Source organism: Stegostoma tigrinum, chromosome 35 (assembly GCF_030684315.1).
Source record: "Stegostoma tigrinum isolate sSteTig4 chromosome 35, sSteTig4.hap1, whole genome shotgun sequence".
Classification (NCBI taxonomy): domain Eukaryota; kingdom Metazoa; phylum Chordata; class Chondrichthyes; order Orectolobiformes; family Stegostomatidae; genus Stegostoma; species Stegostoma tigrinum.
Genome location: NC_081388.1, coordinates 19,241,294 through 19,267,075, shown reverse-complemented (window position 1 = coordinate 19,267,075; position 25,782 = coordinate 19,241,294). Strand labels below are relative to the sequence as shown.

Genomic DNA, 25,782 nt, shown 5'->3' with positions numbered 1-25,782 from the left:
CACTGCAGAAACAGACACCTCACACTGGTTCAGCAGGCAGGGGGTTGGGGTGGGGGGGGCTGCAGGGTGAGGTCAGAGATTGGCGCTGCAACAGGGAAAGAGCTTCGAAATCTAACTCCACGTGACAACTTGCAGACTCTCCTCAAGTGGAGTTCTTCCAGACTCCCCCGGCCTTTGGGACCCAAATCCAACTCCAGGCTATCGGGAGTGGGGCACACTGTACACTTACCCAAGAATCCTGGGGACGACGGCTGGTGCGACAGTGTAATGTCACTGGGTCAGCAACTCAGAACCCCAGGGTAATGTTCAGAGGTCCTGGATTCCAAACTCGCCATGACAGATGGCAAATTCTAAATTCGACAAAACTCCAGCATGAAGAAAACCCACAATGACTATGTAACTGTTACCAGTTATCATATAAACCCTTCTTCAGGAAACTAGGCCCCCGAAATGTCAGCCTTCCTGCTCCTCTGATGCTGCTTGGCCTGCTGTGTTCATCCAGCTCTACACCGTGTTATCTCAGATTCTCCAGCATCTGCAGTTCCTGCTATCGGCTCCTACTATTTGGCACAGTGGCTCAGTGGTTAGCACTGCAGCCTCACAGCACCAGGGACCCGGGTTCGATTCCACCCTCGGGTAACTGTCTGTGCGGAGTTTGCACATTCTCCCCGTGTCTGCGTGGGTTTCCTCCAGGTGCTCCGGTTTCCTCCCACAGTCCAAAGATGTGCAGGTTAGGTGGATTGGCCATGCTAAATTGACTGTAGTGTTCAGGGGTGTGTGTGTTACAGGGGGATGGGTCTGGGTGGGATGCTCCAAGGGGCAGTGTGGATTTGTTGGGCCAAAGGGCCTGTTTCCACACTCTAGGGAATCTAATCTAATCTATCTCTATCATAAAAACCCATCTGGTTCACTCATGGCTTGTTTTCTCTTTATTCATTCACGGGATGAGGGAGTCGCTGGCTCTGTAGCATTTATTGCCCATCCCTAATTGCTCAGAGGGCAGTTGAGAGTCAATCACGTTGCTGTGGGTCTGGAGTCACGTGTAGGCCAGACCAGGTAAGGACGGCAATTTCCTACCCGAAAGGACCTTGGTGAACCAAATGGGGTTTTCCTGACAATCAACACTGGATTCACTGTCATCATTAGATTCTTAATTCTAGATATTTATTGAATTCAAATTCCACCATCTGCAATGGTGGGACTTGAACCCAGGTGCCCAGGTCGTCATCTGGCTCTCTGGACTAACAGTCCCGCGATAATACCACCAGGCCATCGCCTCCCTTTTTTGACATCCTTACCCTGTCTGGCCTACATGTAACTCCAGAACCACTGTAATGTGGTTGACTCATTACTGCTAAATGCTGGCCTAGCCAACAACACTTTCATCCCATTAACAAACTTTTTTCTAAAAAAACTTTCTTTAAGGCACCCAGTCTGTCTTCGATTACAGTCAGTCACTCATTCTGATCACACAGAGACAGGATCTCCTCTCTGATATCAGGGTGTGTGACATTAACACTTTAATCATGTTGCTCTCATGTCTGTTCTCAGTAAATATTTCAGCCATACCTTTGATCATACAGTTTTACATCACACTTTTCCCAATGCAGTGTCCAGAACAAATTCTCACCTCTATAACATAAAATATAGAACAGTACAGCACATTACAGGCCCTTCGGCCCACGATGCTGTGCCAAACAAACATGGCGAACAACACAGGTTGGTATTCCAATAACACACTGTCATAGGCCTCCAGTTAAATATGTTTGATTATCTGGATAAGGACAGTAAATATCCAATACGTATCTCGAACCAGACTGCACAACAATATTTCTCCTGTGATAATGGGAACTGCAGATGCTTGAGAATCCAAGATAACAAAGTGTGGAGCTGGATGAACACAGCAGGCCAAGCAGCATCTCAGGAGCACAAAAGCTGACGTTTCAGGCCTAGACCCTTCATCAGAGAGGGGGATGGGGAGAGGGAACTGGAATAAATAGGGAGAGAGGGGGAGGCGGACCGAAGATGGAGAGAAAAGAAGATAGGTGGAGAGGAGAGTATAGGTGGGGAGGTAGGGAGGGGATAGGTCAGTCCAGGGAAGACGGACAGCTCCAGGAGGTGGGATGAGGTGGTAGGTAGGAAATGGAGGTGCAGTTGAGGTGAGAGGAAGGGATGGGTGAGAGGAAGAACAGGTTAGGGAGGCAGAGACAGGCTGGGCTGGTTTTGGGATGCAGTGGGGGGATGGGACGAGCTGGGCTGGTTTTGTGATGCAGTGGGTGGAGGGGACGGGCTGGGCTGGTTTTGGGATGCAGTGGGGGAAGGGGAGATTTTGAATCTTGTGAAGTCCACATTGATAGCATTGGGCTGCAGGATTCCCAAGCGGAATATGAGTTGCTGTTCCTGCAACCTTCGGGTGGCATCATTGTGGCACTGCAGGAGGCCCATGATGGACATGTCGTCTGAGGAATGGGAGGGGGAGTTGAAATGGTTCACGACTGGGAGGTGCAGTTGATTGTTGCGAACCGAGCGGAGGTGTTCTGCAAAGCAGTCCCCAAGCCTCCGCTTGGTTTCCCCAATGTAGAGGAAGCCACACCGGGTGCAATGGATACCATATACCACATTGGCAGATGTGCAGGTGAACATCTGCTTGATATGGAAGGTCATCTTGGAGCCTGGGATGGGAATGGGGGAGGAGGTGTGGGGGCAAGTGTAGCACTTCCTGCGGTTGCAGGGGAAGGTGCCGAGTGTGGTGAGGTTGGAGGGGAGTGTGAAGCGGACAAGGGAGTCGCGGAGAGAGTGGTCTTTCCGGAAGGCAGACAAGGTTGGGGATTTCCCGCAACACATCCCTCACACCCCGCCCCCGCCACAACCGCCCCCAGAGGATCCCCCTCGTTCTCACATACCACCCCACCAACCTCCGGATACAACGTATCATCCTCCGACAGTTCCGCCATCTACAATCCGACCCCACCACCCAAGCAATTTTTCCATTCCCACCCTTGTCTGCCTTCCGGAGAGACCACTCAGCACTACTCCATGCGATAACAAGATGTAGAGCTGGATGAACAAAGCAGGCCAAGCACCTGAAGAAGGGTCTAGGCCCGAAACATCAGCTTTCCTGCTCCTACGATGCTGCTTGGCCTGCTGTGTTCATCCAGCTCTACACCTTGTTATCTCAGATTCTCCAGCATCTGCAGTTCCTACTATCTCTGAAACCACTTCATTGCATGCACTGTTCCACAACAGTGCTGTCTGGAGAGGAGACTTGATTAAAGATTTCAAAACCACAAGGGATCTGGGAAAAATATACAGGCAGGAAATCGACTCTCTTCCATTGAGCAGAAGATGCAAAAATTTGAAAACATGTACCAATAGATTTAAGAACAGCTTCTTCCCCGCTGTTATCAGATTTATAAATGGGCCTCTTCTATGTTAGAGTTGATCTTTCACTGCACCTTCTCTGTCGCTATAACATTATATCCTGTATTCTGTATTGATGTACTTATCTCACATGTGCTTGTTCTGGATAGCATGCAAAACAATACTTTTCTCAGTACATGTGACAATAATAAATCAAACTAAGTCAAAAAGTTCCTATTGGTGAAAGATTCAAAATGGGAAGGAAATGATTTAAAATAACTAGTTAAGGGAATAGGAAATAATACAAGGAGAGACCTTTACAGACAGCGAGTGGTTAAGGTCAGGAATTTACTGCCTGAGTGCTTGCTGGAGTTGATTCAATTGAGACTTTTGCAAAGGAACTGAATGATTTCCTGACTGAAGGAACGCGTGAGGAAAGGTTACAGGGACAGGCGAGAGAGTAACACAAAGTGAATCACACATTTGTAGAGCCAGTGCGGACATGATGGGCTGAATGGCCTCCTTCTGTGCTGTAACAATTTGTCATTGCACCCACTGTTGATCAGACCACAGTCTTGATCATAACAACCTCCCTGATACCTTCACAACTTCACCAATATTCCTTTCCAGGCTTTTACTTCAGAGTTAAAGGTTGGAAAATCGATATGAGAAAAGATCAGGCACACTAATCTACAATGGAACAAACTAGGCTGACAACACAGGAGAACATGGCTGTGTCACTCTTTCTCATTTCATAGAATGGTAACGCAGCATTGAATGAAGCCACTCGGCCCTAACTGCTGGTGCTGGATCTCCAAAAGGAGCAACTCACCTGTACTCAACTCTGTGCCGTCATGATCTTGCACATTCAGCTTTCCTTTCCACATAATAATCCAATTCCCCTCCAAAAATCCCAACTGAACCTGCCTCCACTACACCATTTTTCATAGGAATTCATAGAATGCCTACAGTGCAGAGGCAGACCATTCAGCCCATTGAGTACACACTGACTGTCTGAAGAGCATCCAACTCAGACCCACCCCTGGACATTATGGAGCAATTTAGCATGGCCAATCCACCCTAACCTGCACATCTTTGGGCTGTGGAAAGAAACCCACGCAGATACAGGGAGAATGGGCAAACTCTACACAGAATCACCTGAGGCTAGGATTGAACCTGGGTCCCTGGTGCCATGAGGCAGCTCTGAGCCATTGTGCCAGGCCTTGACACATTGCATTCCAGATCCTAACCATGAATAAGCTTTTCCTCATCTCACCATTGTTTCCCCCAGCAGGAACTATTTTCTCTGCCCACTCCATCTGGACACTTTGTGATTTTGAGCAAATCTCCTCTCAACGTTTTACTTTGCAGAGAAAGCAGTCCCAGCTTCTCCAATCTAACCATCTAAGTGAAGTGTCCTATCCTTGGAACAATCTTCAACTGGCATTCTGCCATCCTTCTGGTGAAAATGGAGAGTGGGTCGCAGTATGGGGAATGACCACCTCAGTGCACCAGTGGGAGATGTTGCATAGGAGAGTTAGTACCCAAAAGGCTTAACTGGCCAGGTGATAAGGATATAAAGGAGAGATCCTGGGAGGAGCTAGTCAACACTCATGTGTTGTCCAAGTGGTCATTCAACAGTAACAGTAAGGTGCATTCACTCTTAAGTCAAGTCTCACATAAGGCTCTTGTGTAACGCTGATGCATTGTAACTAGCTACTAAGTACTATAGAACATTACAGCACAGTACAGGCCCTTCTGCCCTCGATGTTGTGCCGACCTGTCATACCGATCTCAAGCCCATCTAACCTACACTATTCCATGTACGTCCATATGCTTGTCCAAAGTCAACTTAAATGTACCTAAAGTTGGCGAATCTACTACCATTGCAGGCAAAGCGTTCCATTCCCTTACTACTCTCCGAGTAAAGAAACTACCTCTGACATCTGTCCTATTTCTTTCACCCCTCAATTTAAAGCAATGCCCCGTGATGCTCGCCGTCACCATCCTAGGAAAAAGGCTCTCCCTATCCACCCTATCGAACCCTCTGATTATTTTATACGTCTCAATTAAGTCACCTCTCAACCTTCTTCTCTCTAATGAAAACAGCCTCAAGTCCCTCAGCCTTTCCTCGTAAGACCTTCCCTCCATACCAGGCAACATCCTAGTAAATCTCCTCTGCACCCTTTCCAAAGCTTCTACATACTATGTAATAAACTTATTCTGTTTATCAACAATGAGTCTATCTTTTGCTCAAGACACCACATCCTTGTCCACTTGGCATCAGTAGAATAGACTAACAAAAAGAATTGGTGGCAGTAATTCTTTCTAAGGCATCTCATCTGATCGAAGTCTTCAAGGCATTAATAGGAAAAGCAGGGTTGATAGAGATAAGTTACTTCCACTGGTTGGGGGATTCTACAACTCGGGGGCAACTTAGGGCTTGACCATTCGAGAGAGAGGTTAGGAGGCACTCTTACACACAGAGGTCGAGGTTTGGAATTCTCTTCCAAACATGGCAGTGGATGACAGATCGGTTGTTAATTGTAAATCTGAGACAGATTTTCTTTTTTGTTCAGCAGAAGACTTGGGCCAAAGGCAGGTATGTCGAGTTCATCCACAGATCAACTGTGATCTCATTGAATGGCAGGACAGGTTCGAGGGGCTGAACGTCTTACTCCTGCTCCTATATAGTTCCAGTGAACACGATTACAATACATAGCACATTGACAATGGTCTGGATTTTTGCATAAGTTCCTGCGGAACCATCTCCGTGGCTTTTGCAGGCACTAGTTATGAAGAACCTTGTTGATTCTTTCCAAGTTTCAACATGGAGCACCCATTTGCTCCCTCAACCTTACCCTGCAGGAAAGATCTATCCGGGCTTGAAATCAACCAGCTCAACAAGTCTACCTTCAGGCTATAAGCAGCAAGATCTGGATTTCCTCACACTGCACCCAGGCTGCAATCGTGGAGCTAAGTTGGACCATTTCCAAAAATGCAACAGCTTCTACACAAAAAAAAGCCACAAACGAGAAGTTGGAGCTCAGCTAACGTGGGCTGAAGCAAGTGCAGAATACAACAAGACACGCTTCTATGTTTTAAAGGAATCCTTCAAAAGATGGCAAGTAGGCTGGGTTGCTGGACATCGAGCGTGCCTAATGCATCGGAGCAATCTTTATCTTTGCTTATGAGTCAACTCAGCATTCAGAGGCGCCCACCTCCCCGCTCGCAGGAGTCTACAATCTGCCTGCAGTGACAATGCTCAGACAGTCACGTTCCATCAGTTGATCAAGTGCCTCAAAACTCGACCTCTCTGACCTCTCGTGTAATCTTCGATTCAGTGGATTCCCACAGGCCAAAACTGTTTTTAATCAGCCTCTCTCCCTGTTCCTTCCCCGACGCAAAAAAAAAAGCATGGTCATGACCTTAGCATCCAGAAATGGACATTGATCATCTTTTGCCAGAACTATTTGAGTTTGATCTCCTGCTTTTTCATTTTATACTTTCTTTCGTCTGGTTTTCTGCACACCTCCTGCTCAAATTCAGGCTTCAGAGGGCCAGTCAAAACCATACCCATTGCCACAAATTCCTTCAGCGTTTTTCCTTGGCGACAGCTGTGCTCTGCAACCTCGCCACTTGTCTGGGGATTGAAAAGCCCCACTCTAAGGCCCAAGCCCACAATCTGAGCTGAGTCTGTCAGTGATAAACCAAGGGAATCTCTCCGAACTGGCATACAAGATCCCGTCGTGCAATTCTGACGATGATTTAGGGGAGTTCTCCCCGATGTCTGGGGCCAATGTTTACTCAAAGACACATTACCAGCATGTTATCACCCAGCCATTTGTGGGACCTTACTGTGCACACACATGGCTGTCCTGTGTGCAGCCAAACACTGTAATTCAAAAGTAGTTCACTGGCTGTAAGGCACTTCCTGAAGTTAAAGAAAGTGCAAATCTTCACATTCAAGCTAGTCACATCATTCTTCTGCATACGCCGCACGCAACCTTTCTTTCCACCCTGGACATTGTGACAACATTACTGGGACTCACACTCCAGAGACTCAACTTAATGCTCTGGGGATATTGGTTCAGATCTCAGCACGACACCTACTGGAATCTAAATTTAATCAGTAAATTATAAGTAGTTACTAACTGTATAAGCAGTAGTGACAATTGGAGTCATCATCAATTGCTACAAAAACACATCTCGTTCACTGGGGGCAACATTAGGGCAGGAAACCTGTCTTTTTACCTTACTTGTGACTCAAGACCCACAATATGTTGTAAACTCCTACCTATTCTCTGAAATGGCCCGGCAACAAATCCAAAGGCAATGAAGAATGTACATCAATGGGGTCCCATGAAGACAGATTTGAGAAATGATTTAATTTTTTCCTCCTCCAGTTTAAATTATGAGAGAATGTGATCAATTTAATTTCATCTCCTTGTATTTTACCTAGCTGTGGGCTGAATATGTACCTCACTCTTCTCAGGATCACTTACTCCCTTCCTGGCTATTACGTCAAAGTGTTGAACACTATACATTCCTTCCTGAAACACTTTACGAAGCGCAGTCAGCATGATATAGGAAATTCAGTGGCAAATTGCACACAGGGCTCCCACAAGAACAGCATAATCAACTGAAGTGTTGACTGGGGGATAAATATTAACCAGACTTACAGAAAGAATTCCCCAAGCCTTCTTCAAAATTGTTCCACGGGATTTTCTGAGTCTGCCAGAGAGAATCTGAGATAAACATCTCTACTGACAGATGCTCTCTCCGTCAGTGGAGCACTCCCTCAAAGCTGCAAACAAGGATCAAATTTTGTCTTCAACTCAGCTCCTGTTCAAGTCAGCCCACATTGGGAAAGGTGCATGCAAACATACTCAGGCAATTAACGATACAGAAAAACAATGTTCCAGGAATCTCCCCGGACACCGATCGAAAGTTTACCCTAATGTAGGAACCACAGCAAAGCAAACACCAGCTGCTATCCTCATCATCAGCTGCCTTCATAATAGAGTGGCTTTGGACCTTGAATCTAAGGCAGGATGTGCTGACCTTGGAGTGGATCCAGAGGAGGTTTTATAAGAACAATCCCGGGATGAAGGGCTTGTCACATGAGGAGCAGTTGAGGACTCTGGGTCTATCCTCGATGGAGTTTAGAAGGATGAAGGGGGAATCTCATTGAAACTTACAGAATACTGAGAGGCCTGGATAGAGTGGATTTGGAGAAGATGTTTCCACTAGTAGGAGAGACTGGGCCCTGAGAGCACAGCCTCAGAGTGAAGGGACCACCCTTTAGAACTGAGGTGAGAAGGAATATCTTCAGACAGAGGGTGGTGAATCTGTGGAACTCATTGTCACATACAATGAGACCTAGGTCTCTGAATGTGAGACCTAGTCATCGAGTGCCTTTAAGATGGAAATAGATATGTTCTTGATTGCTAAAGGGATCAACGGTTACGGGGGAAGGCAAGAGAATGGGATTGAAAACATATCATCCATGATCGAATGATGGAACAGTCTCAGTAGACCGAATCACATATTTCTGCTCCTATATTTTATGAGTCTTATGGGGAGGTGCCCGTTGGGGGAAGGAGTTCTGCCTTCTGTATTGAAAACCAGGTCCCACCTGAATTAGGAGGATCCAAGCTGCTAATCGCTGTAGAGCCCAGAAAAGGAGTGGGTTCTATTTGGGCACTGACCTTGGTGAAGTATTGGCTTCATGCAAGGGGTGCTGTCTGATTTGTGAGTCCCATCATTTGCTATTGGTGGTGAAAAACATTGTCATCAGTGCCCCGCACAAAATCAGCTGGTCTCGGTGCTAAATTAGCAGAGCGGCATTCCTTTTCGATCTCTACCTCCATCATGCCTGCCAGTCCTGCTCTCCCTTCACTGCAGGGAGTGTTTCATTCTAGTCATCCTGCAACAAATCAGCCATCCTTCAGTTTACACATCAAATGCAATGAGACTATTGATCTGCACAATCCAGGGGATTGTATTCCAAGCTTGTGTTGACAATAATGATGGTTGCAGAGTGGTTAGATAATTAATACTGAGAGACATGGCTTCAAATTCCAGCTGAGGAATTTCAATTCACTTTTAAGTCGAAATTACTTATCAGTGACCATGAAGCTACCAGGTTACTGTAAAAACTGATGTGGTTTGCTCACGTCCTTTAGAGATGGAAATCGGTCAGCAATAACTAGCCGGGTCAGAGTATGATTGATGCTTAATTAGTCTTATGGTCTCGCACCACACGCCCAGTTGTGCTCAAGATACTACATCTCAGCAAGGAAGAAGGATTCCAGGAAGGGTATAAACCAACCACAGATCACAAAGGAATTTAAAGATAATAAATTGACTGAAAAAACACACAAAAAAGGGCATTTTGTTTGTTGGAGTGTCAGAGGCAATGGATTGAGTGAATAGTCAAGGTGTTTTCCCTGGGATGGGGGAATTCAAAACAAGGGGGCATAGGCTTAGAGATAATGGGAACTGCAGATGCTGGAGAATCCGAGATAACAAAGTGTGAAGCTGGATGAACACAGCAGGCCAAGCAGCATCTCAGGAGCACAAAAGCTGATGTTTTGGGCCTAGACTCTTCATCAGAGAGGGGGATGGGGAGAGGGTTCTGAAATAAATAGGGAGAGAGGGGGAGGCAGGCCGAAGATGGATAGTGGAGAAGATAGAGGAGGGGGAGTTAAAATGGTTCGCGACTGGGAGGTGCAGTTGTTTGTTGCGAACTGAGCGGAGGTATTCTGCAAAGCGGTCCCCAATCCTCCGCTTGGATTCCCCAATGTAGAGGAAGCCACACCGGGTACAATGGAGATAGTATACCACATTGGCATTCAACTGGCATTTAACTCCCCCTCCCATTCCTCAGACGACATGTCCATCATGGGCCTCCTGCAGTGCCACAATGATGCCACCCGAAGGTTGCAGGAACAGCAACTCATATTCCGCTTGGGAACACTGCAGCCCAATGGTATCAATGTGGACTTCACAGGCTTCAAAATCTCCCCTTCCCCTACTGCATCCCAAAACCAGCCCAGTTCATCCCCTCCCCCCACTGCATCACAAAACCAGCCCAGCCCGTCCCCTCCCCCCACTGCATCCCAAAACCAGCCCAGCCTGTCTCTGCTTCCCTAACCTGTTCTTCCTCTCACCCATCCCTTCCTCCCACCCCAAGCCGCACCTCCATTTCCTATCTACTAACTTCATCCCGCCTCCTTGACCTGTCCATCTTCCCTGAACTGACCTATCCCCTCCCTACCTCCCCACCTATATTCTCCTCTCCACCTATCTTCTTTTCTCTCCATCTTCGGTCCACCTCCCCCTCTCTCCCTATTTATTCCAGAACCCTCGCCCCATCCCCCTCTCTGATGAAGGGGCTAGGCCTGAAACAGCAGCTTTTGTGCTCCTGAGATGCTGCTGGGCCTGCTGTGTTCATCCAGCTTCACACTTTGTTATCTCGGATTCTTCAGCATCTGCAGTTCCCATTATCACCGACCCAACTCAGTAGTCCCTCACTCATGTATTTCGGAAGAGTACAAAAACGTGCACTCTTCAGTGACCTGTTCAGGTATGTATATGACATACCCATGGGACATGAACCTTCTAGCCCAGAGTTAGGGACATTACCAACGTAGCATAATTGCACACTGGTTCTGATGATGGAGCGGGAGAAGCCACAAGATTAAAAAAACGAGGCACATCAACTATTCAGTGCTCATGTTTATTTTTCAATGAAGGTGACCTTGGAAAGAATATTAAATATTATGGGAGCTGTTAACTTTGTCAGCATCAGTTTTTGAAGAAAATGTTTAGCTGTAACTGTGCTGATTACTCCAAAGTATTTAGGACACAGAAAGGGGCCATTCAGCTCAATGCTGGTGCTCCTGTTCCAATTTAAGGCTCCTCCTCCAGCAAGCTGGAAACTTGAATCCACTTCAACAGGAGGGAACTCAAGAACACAAGAGAGATGCAACAGCACCCAGGGCTGAAGCTGGACTGTATCAGAATTGAAGCTGTTTCCCTTCTAAAACTTGGCTCCTGAACAAAAATCTCACTGCCTCCAGGGAACAGAAAGTAACAACAGTTTAATTTAAACTCTTCTGAATTGTCATGGGCTTCTCTGGCTGGTTAGGGATATTTACTTGATGGTGGCTAATTTAGAATGATTCAAACAAATTAAAGATGTCAATGACCTCCGAGATAAAAGGGGATCGGAATGCCTACCCATGATTTTACCATTCCAAGGTGTAATTGTTCCAAACAAACTACAAACTGCAGGGATTGGGTCTTTCAAATTAAGGGCATCACTTTGTTCTCCAATTGATATGAGTTACATTTCCTCCTCAATGGCTGTTGGAGCTCTTGAGTTTGCTTAGGGGGTAAATGATGGTCACTGGTAAGTGTAAGATAGTGCAAGGAAGCAGAGGGAAACAGGAGCAGGAGTAGGCTATTCTGCCCATCCAACCTGTTCCACCATCCGAGAGCATGGAAGATCATTGACCTCAAAACCACCTTCCCCTCACTATGCCCACCTCCCTGAATTTATTGGATATCTAGAAATCTAACAATCTGTCTTGATCATACTCAATGACTGAGTCCCCACAGCTCTCTGGAACAAATAATTCAATAGATTCCCCACCATCCAAATACAGAAATGCCTACTTTTCCAAGCTCTAAATGACTTGACTCTGATAATTGAGTGGTACGCTCAGCAAAGAAACCCAGACCCCTGGTACTTCACAGCCCCTAACCCTGGGGAAACATCCTTTTTGCACCCTACCTACTCAGAACTTTGTAAGCTTCAATGAAATCACATCTCATTCTTCTAAACACCCAGTCTCCTCAACCTCTTCTTGTCAGAAAGCTCCAACAACCCAGGGACTAGTCTGGCGAGAAAATAAAACTGAACCAACTGCGGATGCTGTAAATCAGGAACAAAAACAGAAATTGCTGGAAAAGCTCAGCAGGCCTGGCAGCATCTGCGGAGGGAAATCAGAGTTAATGTTGCGGGTTGAGTGACCCTTCCTCAGAACTGATTAGTCTGGGGTGAAGCTCTGTCGCACTCTCTCGGTTATTTTAAAAGACACCATTAATCCCAGTGAAACAGCCCCTGCAGGGTAAATAAAATTTAACTTGGAATATTAGCATGGAAACTTATCAAAAAGGATGTTATCCCAGGTGATGATGCACCGTAGCCCCTGAGGTGCCCACTGGTCTCAAAAGACCTCTAATGTACCAGTGTATATTCCCTCTCAATCAACACCCATTGCAAGCATACCTGCTGAAGAGTTTACACCCTCGCTATTGAAAGGTCACCTCTCCTTAACCGAGAGACCAAAACCACACACAACACCGTGGGTTCATCAAGAGACAACTGAAGGAAGGCATTCCGAGGGAGCTTTTCAATATCTGATCCAAACCTGCTCTGGGTAAACAGGCTCTCTAAGAGTTTGTGACATGGTGCATAGAAGAATCCTCTCCTTCCAGCTCTCCCGTCACCATAACAGGCGTGCGTTCTGGCTAACAACCTTGCAATCAGAATCAATGACATATTGATATTATTCGTAAAGTTTGCCTATTCAGAAAAAAAATCTGGTCTATAATCTGAAGGGTCCTGACCCGAAATGTCAACTTTTGTGCTCCTGCCTGGCCTGCTATGATCATCCAGCTCCATACTGTGTTATCTCAGACTCCAACATCTGCAGTTCTTGCAGTATGCCTGGTTTTTATCCCCATCTTTTGCAATCCAGACAGAAAAAACAATAATATTGGTCATGAACATACAGGAGCTTCATTTCAAGGTATATATGATGAACATAGAACATAGGGCATAGAACAATACAGCACAGTACAGGCCCTTTAGCCCATGATGTTGTGCTGAACTTATCATCCTACTCTAAGATCAGATTACCCTGCACACCCTACATTTTACTATCATCCTCATGCCTATCCAAGAGTTGCTTGAATGTCCCTGATCTATCTGAGTTGGAACAGTGTGTCTCAATAGCAAGGTTTACTGAATTTGACTTCTGGGACTTCAGGTCAATTTGAGCTCTGTGATCAGGATTCAACATTTAAACTGAAATAACTGCACAGAGGCCGGTATCGCATCAGCAAGTCACCCTTTATTTACATATGCACAGTGCAAGGGCTCTGACCAGCCAGCTCAGAAACAGTCTCTAGAGTGAGGAGTATCACTGACACTCCTGTTAATATCTGTCAGTCCAAGCTCCCTGATTGGCCCAGGTTAACAGCGCCATTCAGAGAATTTATAGTCAATGAGATCCACCTGGTCAACCTTGTTCCTATCACTACATAAACAATTAAGATTTAGAATGAACTGTTGAGGTTGGTTTTCTCGCCCACGTGGTTTCTTGTTTTGCAGATGTTTCATTACCGTGCTGGGTAACATCCTCATTGCAGCCTCTGATGAAGTGTCCGTGTGTATTCCCGCCTGGTTTTTAAACTCTGGTGTCCATTGAGATGGATTGCCTCACTTCCGGTTTTCCTTCGTGGTGGAATGTATATGCGGTTGAGTTCAATGTGTTTAGTAATAGCATGCTTCGTGGAGTGGCATTCTTCCAGGAATTCTTGGGCCTGTCTCTGCCTAGCCTGTCCCAGGATCTTGGTATCGGCCCAGTCGAAGTGGTGGATCTCCTTGTCCATGTGGACTTACACCAAGAGGTTCAAAAACTGTGGTGGGCCAGGGAGCTTTGCTAATGTTTCAACTGGGCACACTTACAGTTTGTCTAACACAGGATGATGGAGCAGGGGTCTAACAGCACAGGTCCATGTAGGGAGCCAGAGAGATGGGGCAGAAATGTGGACAGCTGAATGCTTCCACAACTGTCAGCTGGATGATCCCATGTCTCCACAGATGTACAAATGAGACACAGGAGGATCAATAGATTCTCAGCCAACTGCTCAAGAGCTCCTCTGGCCATGTGCACGCAAGTGTAGTGATTGTAACAAGGTCTGCCAGGTGGACCTCACAGAATATGAGTTCCCTGATTGGGGCTGTTAATCTTGTCCAATCAGGGAGCCCCGGCTGACAGATATAAACAGGAGTGTCAGAGGTTCTGCTCACCCTGAGAGCTGGCTCTGAGGGAGCTGAGTCAGTGTCAAGGACACTCTATGTGTAAATAAAGGGAGGCTTAGTGATGGGATACCAGCCTCTGTGGAGTTATTTCAGCATAGTCAGTAATCACACAGTAACAGGTCACAGTCCAACAGGGTTATTTGAAAACACAAATTTTCAGAGTGTAGCCCCTTCATCTGACAAAGGGACAACCCTCCAAAAGCCTGTGATTTCAAATAAACCTGGTGTCATGTGACTTTTGATTTTGTCCATCCCAGTCCAACACCAGCACATCCCCCTCATTATTTCACAAAGTTTGGGTTGAGGGGATAGCAGCCCTCCCTGTGGAGTGGCATGGCCGAAGTGAGGAAAGATAACCATAAGCATTCACAAAGCCTCACTCGCTTCACCGAGCTGCGGCCGGCCTGATCAAAGAGACTCCAAAATGAATGCTGATTTGTGTGGAAGATACTGAAGAGACAGAGAAAGGGAGGTTAGTGATAGCGCAGTGGTTTGCAAGGACAGGTATATTAGTGGGATGGGGTGGGATGAAATAGTTCCTGAGGAGTGACAAATGCTTCCATCAGGATGTAACAGGTGCGATGGAGCACAAGGAGAAGATGAACAGATATGAGGGAGAAAGCAGAGTAACTAGAAAAATAAATGAACTGTGTGTGAGAGTATATATAAACGTACATGCGTGTGTACATACATGTGTGTACATGTGGTTGTGTGTGTATGTGAACACGTGTACACATACTTGCATATACACACATGTGCACACAAGTACATATCCGTACAATGACATAAACATGCATGCATTCACATACATGTACATACACACATTTGTATATGTATATGTGTATACACGTATACGTATGTGCGTATATATACATGTATGTACCTAAGTGTGTGAGCATTTACAAGTGTGTATGTATGAGTGGGTATAGGTGCATGTGCATGCATGTGTGTGCATAAGTAAATGTGCATATGTACCTGTATGTGCCTGTACATGTGTATGTGCATGTACGAGTTTGTATGTGTATGCACGTGTGCACAGGTGTGAATATGAATGTGCGTGAATATGTACATGTGCACTTGTGTGCATAAGTGTGAAAAGAATGTGAGTGTGCATGTGTACATGTGAATATGAACATATGAACATAAACATGTGTGCGTGTGCACGTTGTATGAGTGAATATGAATGTGCGTGTGTGTATGAACGTATGTATATGAACGTGTCTGTGTGCACATGTGTATATGAAAGTGAACATGGGTGTGTGTGTATGGACGTGCGTGGGTGTGTGTGTATGGACGCATGTGTGCGTGTGTGCTTGTGAACATTTGTGCGTGCATGTGAACATATGTGTGTGTGCGCATGTACATGTGTATGAACGTGCGTGTGTGTGCCTGCGTGAGTGCGTGGATGAATGTGCGTGTGCGTGCGCACGTGTGTGTGTGTGAATATGAACATGTGTGTGTATACATGTGAATATGAACATAAACATGTGTGTGTGTACACGTTGTATGTGTGAATATGATCGGGCGTGTGAGCATGTGTGTACATTTGCAAATATGAATGGATATGCATGAATGTGTGTGTACGTGTGTGAATATGATGAACAGGTGTGCATATACGTGTGTATATGTGTGGATATGAATGTATGTGTGCATGCCAGTACATGTGTGAATATGAACATGTTTGGTGTTTGTGTGTGAATATGAATGTGTATAAGTGTGTATATGTATGAATGTAACACATACTTGTGCATGTAAGTGTGTGAATATGAATGTGTGGGCATGTGTGAATGTGTGGGCATGTGTGAATGTGAATGTGTGCGCATGTATGAATGCAAACGTGTGCATGTGTGTATGTGAATGCATGTGTGTGAATGTGAGCTTGCATGTGTGCATAAGTGCATGAACGTGAATGCGTGTGTACATGTGTGTTTCTGTGTAAATATGAATGTGTGTTCACGTGTGAATGTGAATACATATGTGCATGTACATGTGTGAATGTTAATGCGCGTGTGCGTGTGTAAGTGTGAATGTGAATGCTTGCGTGAGTGTGTGTACATGTGTGAATGTGAGTGCGTGTGTACATGTGAATGTGAATGCATGTGCGTGAGTGTGTGTACGTGTATGAATATGAATGTGTGTGTGTGTGTGTATGCGTGTGTGTGCGTGCATATGTGTGAATGTGAACATGGGTGTGTCTGTTGATGTCCATGTCTTTGTGTTTCTGTGGCAGTCTGTACAGCTTTGTTGCAATTTTATACGTTTCAATCAGATCTGTTCTCAAACTTCTAAACTCAAGTGAACGCATACACAGAACCAATTGCTCCTCCTCCAACAGTCCTGCCTGGTCAATCTGTGCTGCATTATCTTTAAAGACAGGTATATCTTTGTTTAGGCATGGAGACTAAAACTGCTCACAGCACTCCAGGTGTGCTCTCCCCAAAGCCCTGTATAACTGCAGTATAACATCACTACTTTAGAATTCAAGTGCTCTTGTGTTGAAGGCCAACATACCAATGCCTTCTTAAATGCTACTGCACCTGCCTGTCTACTTTCATTGACTGGTGTAGGAGAACACCCAGATCCCTTTGTACATTCACACTTCCCAAAGTATCGCGTTTACTCTCAGTGCCTGCCTCTGGCATATCCAAATGAATTGCAGGTCAATAACCTAAATGTGTGACCCTATTGCCTTCAATTCCTCGGATGAGATTTGGAGCCAAAGCCTCTGACCCAGGCCTTACCCACTGCACCACAAGACCTCATGTGCAGGGCAAGGAAGAGATTTTAGACTGTGGGACGTCGCAGAGACAGGAGCGTAGATTTCTACCAGTGCTAGTAGCTACTGCCTGCATAGCTTCACACACAAAGAAACGACTGTTTTGAAGAAGCATTGGAGTGCCCTACTGTGCCCTACGGTGAGTCAGCACACACAGCAAGAAAGAAAGGAATAACAGATGCAACTTCAATTAGCAAATCAGCTTCACTCTCCAGTGTTGCCTTTCTTTACCCTGACTGACTGACAACTAGGGAGCTCAAGAACATATTACTGGAGAAGACACTGAAAACCAATGGATATTTCACCTGCGTTACAGCTCTCTTCACCATTTGGCTGTCACTTTACTGAATAAGAGACGATTGCTAATATCACCAGATGTGCAGCTGCAATAGAGACACACCAATGTTCAGCACACAAACAGACCCGGTGCTTCATCATCCCCATGCTGACCAGACATTCTACAGCAATCCAGTTCCATTTTGCCAGCTGCAATGACCAATCCTCTACAAGGCTAACATTCTGCTTGTTGGCCCTCCCTGTAGTCCCTCTGATATCAAATGCTTCCCTAAAGTCTGCATGTCTTTGGCAGGAGCTGAATACATTGTATTCAATAACACAGAAACAGGCCACTCAAGCCTGCTCTGCCATCCACTGCAATCATAGAATCCCTGCCGCGTGGAAGCAGGCCATTTAACCCATACTAACCCTCTGTAAAGCATCCTGCCCAGATGCACCCTACCCCTGCAACCCTGGCTAACCCACCTAGCCTGCACATACCTGTGTACTACAGGGCAATTCAGCATGGCCAATCCACTCTAACCCGGACATCTTTGGACTGTGGGAGGAAACTGGAGCACCCGGAGGAAACCCACGCAGACACGGGGAGAATGTGCAAACTCCACCCAGACAGTCGCCCAAGGCTGGAATTGAACCTGGGTCCCTAGTGCTGTGAAGCAGCAGTGTTAACCACTGAGCCATCTCGCCACCCTGGCTCAAGGATCATGGCTGGCCTTCTAGCTCAGTGTCATATTCCCACATTTCCTCCCCATACCATTTGATGCTTTTAAAAACTAAAAGATTAAGCCTGTGGTTTTTTATAAAGGACTTTCACCCGGACAGGAAAGGGGAGATGGGACCACAAACACATTGGCCACCACCTTACTGAATGGAAAAGCAGACTGAGAGGCTGAATGGCCCACTTCTGCTCCCATGTCCCAATCCCTACAGATGGTTTCTATGGCTAATCCACAATGCCTTTTTTTGGCTCAAAGAAGTAACAGGAACGTACAAAGTGCAGGAACATAGGAGTAGGCCATTCAGCCCATTGGTCTGCTGAATATGGTCACAGCTGATCCTCCATCTCAACACCATACTCTTGCTTCTTCAGGACAGGATGTGGGAGTCAGGGAAGATAAAGGGGGTGGGGGTAAGGGGTGGAAGCAGAATGGTGGTGTGAGGTAGGCCCTGGTGGTTGATGGGAGGGATGGATCCGGTTGGTGGTTGGAAGGGAGGATCAGAAGTGGGAATAGAAGGGAGGAGGTGGGGCTGGAATGGGAGCTGGGGATAGGGAGGGTGTGGTGGTGGGAAGGTTATTTGAAATTAGAGAATTCAATGTTAAGACTTCCAGGCTGCAGGGTGCTCAGGCAGCAGATAAGGTGATGTTCCTCAAATTTGTGTTCGGAATCACTGTGACACTGAAGGAGGCCGAGATTAGGCATATCAGACAGGAGTGGTGGGGGCAGTTGAAATGGGCAGTGACTGGGAGATTAGGCTGGGCATTACAGGCCAGGCAGAGATGCTTGGCAAAATGGTTACCTAGTCTACATCCGGTCTCACCAATGTACAGAAGACAACGGGAGCGCCGAATGCAATAGCCCATGTTGATGGAGATGCAAGTGAAGCTTTGTCTCATTTGGAAAGGCTGTTTAGGGCCTTGATGGAGGTGAGGGACATGGTGTGTGGGCAGGTGTTACATCTTTTAGTTACAGGGGCAGGTACTGGGCAGGTTGGCATGGTTGGTGGGGAGTGTGGTGTAAACTAAGGACCGGTGAAGGGAATGGTCCTTGCGGAGGGCAGAGAGGGGTGGGGAGTGGAAGATGTTCAGGGTGGTGGTGTCTAATTGGAGTTGATGGAAGTGTTTGAGGTTGTTACGTTGGTTGCGAAGGCTGGCGGGGTGGAAAGTGAGAACAAGGGGGACCTGATCTTTATTATGTTTGGGGGGGGCAGTTGGAGGTGCAGCTGGTGGTTTAGAGCTGTGGCAGAGAGAGGGTAGGAGGCATGGTAGGGGGCTGTCTGGATGACAGAGGGGAGCAGAAGGACGTTGTTTGAAAAAGTGGACATTGGGGATGCTTGGGAGGATTCCATTCCACCCACTGACCCTCCTTTCCAGCTACCAACAACTGGATTTATCCCATCGATCATACAGGTCATACCTACTGCTGGTACCCACCTATCACCACCGTTCTGTTGCCCTTTTCACCCCTCCCCCAACTTTATCTGCAGCTCCCCCTGCACCCACATCCAGTCCTGAGGAAGGGTTATACCCAAAACGTTGTCTGCTCCTTTTCTCCAGATGCTGCCTCTTCTTCCAGTCTCCTGTGTGTCTACCTTGGTATTTCACTTAGTATTTACACAGTCAAAGGTAGGGCCTAGGGAGTGTTATAGAACAAAGAGATCTAGGGGTACAGGCTCATAGTTCCTCGAAAGTGGAGTCACAGGTAGACAGGGCAGTGAATAAGGCTTTTGATATGCTAGCTTTCACCAGTCAGAGCATTGAGTATAAGCATTGGGACATCTTGTTGCAGCTGTACAAGATGTTGGTGAGGCCACATTTGGTGTGCTGTGTGCAGTTCTGAGGGTGACCCTACTATAGAAAGGATATTATTAAGCTAGAAAGAGTGCAGAAAAGATTTACCAGGATGCTTCCTGGACTGGAGGGTTTGACCTATAAGGAGAGGTTGGTTAGGCTGGGGCTTTGCTCCCTGGAGTGTAGGAGACTGAGGGGTGGCCCTTAGAGAGGTCTATAAAATCATGAGAATCATAGATAAGGTACATAGTCAACAGCTTTTCCCTGGGGCAGGGTGTCTAAAACTAGAGGGCATAGATATAAGGTGAGAGGGAAGAGATGCAAAAGGGTCCAGAGGGGCAATTTTTTTTTCACACAGAGGGTGATGTCTGGAACAGGCCGCCAGAGAGAGTGGTGGAAGCGAGTACAATTCTGTCATTTAGAAAGGTACATAGGTGGAATAAGAATGGTGGGATATGGACCAAATACAGGCAAATGGGACTAAATGAATTGGACATCAAGGGGCAAGTTGGGCCGAAGGGCCTGTTTTCATGCTGTGGATCTCTATGACCACTCCTGGCACCTTGCGGCATTTGCCACTTTTTACATGGGGTACTGGGTAAGGGCGGTTTGATATAGTTCACTGCCACCAAACCTCCTATAACTTGGACCTATCAAGTGGTGGAGGATAAATAACACAGCACATCTGTAGGACAGGCACTGTTCGCAGGTAGAAAGATTTATTGCACAAGCACAATAAGTACAAATACATTGGGTCGGAGGTAATGACTAGGGCGTTAGGGAGTTGGTCCGGATCTTTCTGCTTCCTTCTTAGACTGGAACTAGAAACTCTGTCTCCAATCTCAGACTACATGACATCTATAGAAAGGGTGGAGCCATTATAACCTGAACATTAACCCCTTCAGGGCAATTACATGTGCGCAGGGCAAGATTGCAGAAACAAAATGATCTGATCACTTATTTTTGCAACGGAGTCCCTATCCTGTATTCATCTCCTGGCAAAAGGGACCACAATAATGTGGGGTATCTGGTTGGCATGGAAGAAATAGATTAGGTGGGTTTTAGGGGGATGATGCTCTGAGGGTCAGTATGGACTTGTTGGACTGAAGGCCCTGTTTCCACAATTTAAGGATTCTACAAAAAAAAGAGTTGGGCTGAAAGGTTTATTTCCATGCTGAATGACTCTATGAGTAAGGATTTGCAAGGAAAACTCCCCTACTCTTCCTCAAAATTATGCCACTAAATCTTTTTTACCCACCCCATGGGCTTCGGCTCAGTGCCTTTGGCAAAAACAAGAAGCATCTCTGACAGGGCAGCATTCCCTCACTCTATCAAACCAGTAAAGTGGCAGTGTGGATGTTGTATCCGAGTCTCTGTTGTTGTTTTACAGCTCACAATCTTCCAGCTTGATTCGAGGCTGCCACAGGTTGAGCTGGAGCCGAGAGCAAGGTACAGAGTGGATCTGCTGACAGATCACGCCATTCGCTAGCAGATTTTATTCTGTGCTCTGTTGAAGATTAATACTTGTACTGACAAATGACAGCCAAGGCACTGATATCAGGCATATCCCCTCTCTGATTATAATGGTGGACCTCTCGGTTTATGCTGTCTCCCCAGTGCAGCGATACGCAAACTGAAATCTCACACTATGGCATCCAATGCCTGCTCTCTCTCTGTAACCTCCTTCGATCCTACCAACCTTCTCTGTGCTCCTCTAATCCCAGCCTCCGGCTGCTCATCCTTGATATCCATCACTCTACCATTGGTGGTCTTGACTTTTCACCTGCCTGCATCCAAACGAGGGATTCTATATAAAAAAAATGTTGGACTGAAGGGGACTTCAGGGAATTCCTTCCCTAAACCTCTCTTTTTCTCAGCTTGCTTAAGACATTCCATCAACTGTGACATTCCAAGCTCTCCAGCTATAAAATTACAGAATCTTAAAGGGGCGGCACGGTGGCTCGGTGGTTAGCACTGCAGCCTCACAGTGCCAGGGACCCAGGTTCAATTCCAGCCTCGGGCGACTGTCTGTGTGGAGTTTGCACATTCTCCCCGTGTCTGCGTGGGTTTCCTCCGGGTGCTCCAAAGATGTGCAGGCTAGGTGGATCGTCCATGCTAAATTGCCCATAGTGTTCAGGGGTGAGGGTTATAGGGGGATGGGAATGGGTCTGGGTGGGATGCTTCAAAAGGGCGGTTTGGACACGTTGGGCCGAAGGGCCTGTTTCCACACTGTAGGTAATCTAATCTAAAGTGCAGGGAGGCTCTTCGGCCCCACCAGTCAGTACTGTCAAAGCTGAACTAAATCTACGCCAGTCCCAATTTCCACGATTGGTCACCGATCCTAATATCTCCAGAAAGGGTTCAGAGCTTGACTGTGTTCCTGCTCACCATCTCGAGTGCTGTTTTATGTAACTGCCCGCAGTCACACAACGATAAACTTCAAAGACCACCAGAGGTACTGACCTCCACCTCCCCACTCAAGCACTGCCTTCAGGGGAGCAAGGGGGAAACAGTTCACCTCCCTGTGATCCCATTCTGCTCATCGGTGGTTCGTGCAGATCGCCCGCGCTTGGCAAATTTCAAAATCGTTTCGTCTCCAGGATAAGACAGCAAGAGTGGGCATGGAGTGGGCACCCAGCAGCCTGGATTTGGATAAAATAGTAACGGGACAGCCCAGGTTCCAAGTCCCTCGCACAGCGGACAGCTCCGACATCGCTCGGCTGCTAACCAAGAGGGACAATGACCATGACAGCTTATGTGACCTCACCGCATTCCAGTGGAAACTGTGTGGGAGGCCGTCGAAGCAGAAACCCTTCCCTGGACCTCTGCAGGGATGTTCAGTGGGAAAACTGCTGCCGGAAAAGAAAAAGCCAGATTTGTTTTAATTTAGAAGAAGAGGCTGATGTTCCACGCCAAGCTACAATTCTGCCAAAGTGCACTCTGCGAACCCCTAGCAACACATCTAGACCACGTACAGACCAACACTCTGCGATGTTCACCCCTGTAACAATGTCTTTCACGCAGCGTAGGCTAATGACAAACGTGCAGCTTTTAGCATAAGGGCACTATATCTATCGCCTGCAACCACGACATAACAGATCATTCAGCCCCAACCTGCCTGAGTCATACACAGGATTCCAGAAAGCCCCTCGCTCGTTTTGCAACATGAGCCTGGGCTGCACACCTCAAACCGAAAGATCAAGGCAAAACGCAACAACTCATTCAGTCTCTTTAAGTTTGATCCAACATTTGAATCAGACACCGGCCGAGATGTTAGCTATCCAAAGCAAAATGTGCTACCTCCAGCACTGCTCCTCAAACCCATCCCCGCATCATTTTCTTTCTCTTGGCTCCCTTTGCTAAGAGGTACTGCAGGTGGCAGCGAGTCTAGATCAGTCCAGCAGGCTCTGAGGAACAAAGCACCGGACTCTCGAAAGGGAAATCCCATTAGCTCAGTCTTCCTGCAGTTACAAAACCCACAGAAACAACTGACACCCTGCCAAGCCCCATCTGCAACTGTACAAGAAGAGCTTCCCATTTTTCCAGCTCCAATTCGGAATGAGGTCAACAGGTGGGGCCCACCACAGTGATTCGCCACTGGGTCTCAGCATTACCATCCAAGCCTAGGCTAAACACCTCTAAATCAGTAACCACTGGCATAAGCTTTGGCCAAACTTTTGCATAACGTGGGGTTTATTTTAAACTGTGCCATTACCTCTTAAAGAACAAATTGCCCATTTAAGAGTAAATAGCTGCATCCATAGAGAAGCACTTTGCAGCCCTCGTCACGCTGAAATGTTAACTGTACAGTTCACGTTCAGATGCAGGGCTGAGAGGAGTTGAAATCAAGGAAGATGTTAGAGCAGAGCAGAGAGACAGAGCTTGACAAATGATGCTGTTAATGACAATGTAAAATACAACGCCTATGTTGCTACCTCCCCGCGACAGGACTATAGATCAAGCCTCCAGAGAGAGAAAAAAAAATCCAGTTAACTGTCACTTCTCATTGGGACGTTGATTGAAACAGCACTATCCCTGCAGTTACTGGCGGTCAGAGAGTGCACAGCAAAACATGAGGGGCTGCACTGTTTTGGTAAAACTTCTTCAGGCATCTAAGTCTTTCGGGAAGCAGAACTGTTGCAGTCTTTTTGTTTAAATCCCGAGAGTGGAACACTGAGGGGGGGGGGAGAGAAAAATAGAAATTAAAAAGATGGGGGGGGTGAACGTGAGAATAGAGAAATCCTACCCCTTTCACTGTATGCAACAGTCATAACCACCTTATTTCTAGTAATAATGCTTTCACCATGAGGTCTGTTCTAGAAACCAAAAGTACATTTTAAAAATAAACAATCACAAAACCAGTGCACGAGGAAAGTGTGTTGCTGGAGGAGCTGAGACAGTGCATTTTAAGATCTCCACTTACCTGTTTTGACAATGGTCAGCGTTGCCACGAATAAAATCACTTGGGCTCCCAGCTGCCACTTTCTGATGTCCTGTTGCCCCATCTCCAAATGACATGGATTTTTTTTGTTTTTTTTCTCTCTCTTTCCTAATTGCTCACCTCCTCCTTCCCCCCACTGCTGTAGCCAGTGTGTGTATGTGTGTGCTTTGAAGTTTCCAAGTCCTCTCACAGCTTGTATGGGTGCTGTGCTCCGGAGAACCCAGTGAAACTAACTGTCCGTGATTCAGAAAGCTGCTCCCTCTCTCTCGTTCTCTGCGGGCACTGATTGCATGACTTCTTCACTCGACATTTTTTTTAAAGAAACAAAAATAGCGGGGAGGTTGGGGGGGGGGGAGGTGTTGGTGGAAGAGATGAGACTTTTTTTTAAAACGTCCGAGGAAGTTCCACTCGATTTCTCCTCCTCCCCCACCCTCCTTTTTACTTGTGACGATGTGCAAGGAGAGAAATGGAATTCTTTCGAATACATTGACACTGACACCGAAGAGAGAGAGAGAAAAAAACGAAAAAAAAACCCCTCAGCAAATCATAGCTGGCACAGCAAATCATCCGAAACTGCACTCTTTCCAGCAAATGAGATTGGCCCCAGGTTTAGTCCAACAACTTCCAATTGGCCGCAGTGTTTTGTCCGTGCCTTCTCCACAGGGCACAGGGAGAGACAGAGAGAGAACAGCGAATTAGGAGAAGGAGAATTCGCAGAGGGAAAAGTCATTCGAAGTTTTCTCTCTGTGCAACTTGGCTCTCAAGGAGGCGGCCTATTCATTCATTAAACGATTTCTTTTTTTTGTTTTTCTTTAACCACGACTGCCCCAATACAAACTACAACGACTCGTTGCGTTCCGAACTAGGAAGGCAGTTTGTCGGCAACGCGCTGAACGAATTGTTCCCAGGTTGAGAGATATTTGAGGAAAATCCTTCACTACACTTGAGCGGATTTGACTCTTTTTTCCTGTCGAAATACATGTTACACCGAGGGCTGCATCGATGCAATTAGATGGTTTGCTCTTGGTGAGTCAGTGCACTAAAAAGTATGCACTTAGAGTCACAAAGATGTACAGCACGGAAACAGGCCCTTCGGTCCATCTCGTCCATGCTGACCAGGTATTCTAAATTAATGTAGTGTCATTTGCCATCATTTGGCCTATATCCTTCTAAACCCTTCCTATTCATACACTCATCCAAATAGATTGAGTTGCAGGTAGCTACAGGCTACAGTTCAACAACGGGAGAGTGGCATTTTGATATGATTTATTATGGTC

General features: G+C 46.5%; 1 protein-coding gene across 3 annotated transcripts in view; it reads right to left on the bottom strand.

Annotated features, from left to right (window-relative positions):
* LOC125447449 (collagen alpha-1(XI) chain-like) overlaps window positions 1-24,991 on the bottom strand; it is a 275,479-nt gene extending 250,488 nt beyond the window's left edge. For 2 of the 3 annotated variants that reach the window (XM_048521800.2, XM_048521802.2), the window contains exon 1: window positions 24,488-24,991. In XM_048521800.2, the coding sequence (XP_048377757.2) occupies window positions 24,488-24,569 (82 nt within the window). In that variant the 5' untranslated portion in view covers window positions 24,570-24,991. Of the gene's footprint in view, window positions 1-22,527; window positions 22,747-24,487 lie in introns of those variants that run through there. The other variant, XM_048521801.2, reaches the window with a different exon arrangement.
* Between the last annotated feature and the right edge of the window lie 791 nt (window positions 24,992-25,782).